The 4,123-nt window shown below is 36.1% G+C and overlaps 1 protein-coding gene across 3 annotated transcripts; it reads left to right on the forward strand.

The window, feature by feature from the left end:
- The first annotated feature begins 349 nt into the window (after window positions 1–349).
- Window positions 350–3,785, forward strand: LOC111516548 (uncharacterized). Of its 3 annotated transcripts, none has more exons than XM_074180740.1 (2): window positions 350–615; window positions 2,642–3,308. In XM_074180740.1, the coding sequence occupies exons 1-2, from the start codon at window positions 606–608 to the stop codon at window positions 3,145–3,147; spliced, it is 516 nt and encodes a 171-aa protein (XP_074036841.1). In that variant the 5' UTR covers window positions 350–605; the 3' UTR covers window positions 3,148–3,308. The 3 variants fall into 3 exon arrangements, 2 of the variants coding, with proteins under 2 accessions (XP_074036841.1, XP_074036842.1); XR_012466911.1 differs by lacking the exon at window positions 350–615 and adding an exon at window positions 661–917 and having other exon boundaries at window positions 2,642–3,785; XM_074180741.1 differs by lacking the exon at window positions 350–615 and adding an exon at window positions 1,379–1,476.
- Window positions 3,786–4,123: the final 338 nt, after the last annotated feature.

Below are 4,123 nucleotides of genomic sequence, written 5' to 3' on the forward strand. Positions count from 1 at the left end.
CAGTCAGTGTATTCATACATTTTTTTTATGAAAAAATCGAAACGGCTTTGCATCTCACGGAGAGACAATAATGCTCCAAATTTCAAATCGATAAATATCTCGTGCTGTCGTTCAGATAATCGATTTGAAAAATGAGCGTACAACACATAGATGATAAAGCTTTTTTCGATAGGTAACATTTCGTCAAAAGACTAGCCTAATTTGTCAAAAAAAATGTTTCTGTTGTGAAAACCATACTACTAAAGGATCAAAATGAATATTTTCAAATGACAACACAGATGAATTTTATTCTATAAAAATAGTTTACATTGTCATATATTCCACCAGTTATTGTGTCTGGATATCCTAGACGTCAACGAGTACTTACATTCATTCCTCTTACCGTCCATCATCCATAACGGTTTATACTTCCAGCTCATCAATCAAGTGAAACAAAAACTGGTAGTGACAAAAATATCATTAGAAACGGGACAGACAAAATTTTGTCTGGCCATTGGCACGGATAATTTGAGTTTTCGGAAACAAAATAAGACAAATTGGCGCCGTCCGTGACACAATGCAACATCTTCTTGGAAGTGGATCATTAGCAGTCGCCGGATGCAGAGATGGCCCTGAGTAAGTAACTTTAAAGTTATTAAATTTGATCATGCTATACAGGCTAGCTTTTCAAGGTTCTATTAGGATTTAGAAAACTCTCAAAGTTGAAAAGTCAAATGAAGTACAAAAAAGTTGTCTGTTTTAAAGGTCAATCATGAAATCAGAAACAGTATGAGACGTTTCCAAGATACTTGAAAAAAATTTGAGTTGTCGATTTTTGTTTTTTTGCTCTATCAAGGTTTTTATTTCTCTCTCATATTCATGTTCGTTTGCAGTGACTAGACGTGTTTATTGTGGCTCCGGTTTATCGCTATCAGAAAGTGAGTAAAAAGTTGGTGTTTTTCTTCGTTCTTTCTGCACAGCAAAAGCAACTTCGTAGATCATCTCTGTATCGGTCCAGATAGTGAAAATTACCTGAATTAAACCTATCAAATTGATAATTGAGTTCGTTAGTAGGTATCTTCCTTTCACAATGAAAACAATGGGATTCACTGAACGACAAAAAAGTGAACTGAAGAATCTAACTAAAGAAATAACAAAAGAAATTTTCATTTTTTTTCACTTTTTCAGGTAAACAAATACTTATATATGAACACTGAATTATACAGAAGATACTTTTCTCTACTCAGTTTGTATTTCAAACATTCGTTGTGGAATAAAAATCAGATATCACGGAATAAGCTTGATCTGCTTATGTCACCGATGACATCGTAATAACATGTATAGAGTAACTCATTTTCAAATTGATTACTTTCTTCCTTTCTTTGGAAGATTCCCTCATCCTTTTTTTGTATCGAGATGGAGTAGTAGAAAGCCAAAAACTTTCTTTCCCAAAAAACAATTTTGAGGTTATGGAGGATAAGGAAAAAAATGCATTTGGTAAGTAGTTTTTTGTATGTCATGTTTCATTCGTCCTAATCTCTTGTTTACAATCCACGGCTTATTAAACGAAATAAATATTAATAGAATATTACATATAGTTATAGCATATTAAACAACAAGCTGAAAATGTATCCAACAATCTCACCAAATTGAAACTTATCACACCTTTTCATTACTCATATCTTACTCATTTGCCAGGAAACTGCCCTGATATGTGTTACAAAATATTAACTTAATATTTTTCGAACATTGTTAGCTAGTGCTGTTGAATCTCTTAGCAAATCTTCCAAGCCACTTGTAGTATGTTCTGGTAAATAACCATCCCGGTCACGAACAAAATTTTGCAGAACAATGTACAATTTTATTATGTCAATCCGGTTCAGTGTTTTTAGGCCTGTGGAAGATGCGCCATTTGTTGGTCAATATCCCAAAAGCACACTAGACATAAGGCCGAACTCTACACAAACGATAATTAAATATTCTCTTTTCAAGCGTTAGGTGTGTTCCACCGTAGGGCGTCATTAAATGTGTGTGAAGTCCAAATGCTTCATCTCCAACAATATAGTAGGAAACTTCAGGAGATTCTGTCCTCGGCAGGCATTTTTCTTCAGGTAATGGCAATGAGTTAGTCAGTATTAATTGCCAATGAGTAGATTACTTGAAAATGAAGGGATCACAATGTTTGCCAAAGCTTCCAACATTAACATACCCAAAACGATATTTTGAATCAGCTACTGCCATTAATAATACAGAGTAATGGTCTTTGTAATTGAAAAACATGGAACCACTTCTTATCGGGCTATTTATACGAACGTGTTTGCCATCAACAGCACCTATGCAATGTGGAAAATTGGCAGTTTTTTCAAAATCAGAAGCAATGGTTTCAAGATAATCTTTAGAGAGTTCACGTATACACTAATTTTTCATTACTAACCAGATGGCTTGACATACTTCTTCTACTATTTTCCTTGCAGTAGAAATCCCAACTCTGAAGGAGTAATGTAGGTCAGTAAAGGTGCACCCATTAGCAAGATATCTGGAAAAAAAATGGCTTGGTATCAGTATCATGCTTTATGAAGAGGTTTACAATTCAACGCCAATTAGAACACTAATTAAAAATTTAATTTTTTATTACAACACTAATTAGAAATAATTGTTTCAGCAAAAGTAGTAACAAAGAGATGGGACAATCTTCGGGATGCGTTCTCAAAGTCGAAGAGGAAGCTAAGAGAGTGTAAGATAATTGGAGCTGGTACCCATAACATCAAAAAGTATTACTACGCTGACCAAATGCAAATTTTAAATAAATTATTCCAGACGAGGGAAGTTGCAGAAAGTTTAGAAGGTAGAACGGACAACAATGAAGACGAAGATGTTGATACTTCACCTGAAGCCCTTCTACCCACCAAGGAGACTATCTATGAGATCCCCAAATCGCAAGAACACAAAAGACGTCGCCAGCCTGATGAAGTTGAGCTAAAAATGATAAAAGCATTGAAAGAACCACCACTCAGTTCTCATATTTCTTTCTTTCAAGGGCTTTTGCCACATTTGAACAATTTTGACGACAGTGAAATTCTTGAATTCCAAATGGGTGTTTTGGAAGTTATTTCTAAAATAAAGAACAAACGTAAAAACACTACTCAACCTCGACCCCTTCCATCGTAAACACCTTCCTACTATCCTAACAACAATCCCTTCCCTCAGCATCAATCATTTTCCACTAATGTCTTATTCAAATCAATTCAGCGCAATTAACAGCTTCCAACCACAACAGTCCCAAACCCAGCTCCCAAATCGCCAAATCCACCAATTCAATAAAATTAAATTAATTTTGAAAAAATAACTTCTCTATATTTTCTTGAATGGTACCTCAAGTGATTTCAACCATTAAAAAAAATTATCTAAGAACAATTCGTTCAGGCCAGTCTCAACTCCCTACACAGTAGGTTAATGGACTGACACCTATCAGAAAACAACTACTCCCCTGGCTAATACCACAAAGGGCGTTGGATTATATCCGACAGGTGTAAGTGCAGGATTCTTCACAGAAGTTATTCCTGCATATGTTGTTGGCGATACAACTGCCGCAATAGATTTTCAATCACACACTTGCAGACCGTTTTCGGGCTCTTTGGCCACTCGTCAGTGCAAGGTAATGTATATCATCAACTTAAAGTCGATGATTTCCGATAATTGAAAATCGAATTCCGTCAGAGTATCATTCCTCGAACTAAGCTGAAGCATACAACAAACAACAGGTTTGTTGTCGCCCCATCTGCCTGTGAACGAGGTAACCAACTGCATATCCGAAATTTGCCCAATTCCACGTATTAGGAAAGAAAACTTTCACATGGCATACGTGAAGACTGGCTATAAATCAAATTATCTAAGAACAATTCGTTCAGGCCAGTCTCAACTCCCTACACAGTAGCTTAATGGACTGACACATATCAGAAAACAACTACTCCCCTGGCTAATACCACAAAGGGCGTTGGATTATATCCGACAGGTGTCAGTGCAGGATTCTTCACAGAAGTTATTCCTGCATATGCTGTTGGCGATACAACTGCCGCAATAGATTTTCAATTATTGGAACAGACTTGCAGACCGGTTTCGGGCTGTTTGCCCGAACCAATAGTGA

This window comes from Leptinotarsa decemlineata, unplaced genomic scaffold (genome assembly GCF_025532065.1).
Source record: "Leptinotarsa decemlineata unplaced genomic scaffold, Ldec_3_MD MMD2_tig00026299_RagTag_RagTag, whole genome shotgun sequence".
Classification (NCBI taxonomy): Eukaryota; Metazoa; Arthropoda; class Insecta; order Coleoptera; family Chrysomelidae; genus Leptinotarsa; species Leptinotarsa decemlineata.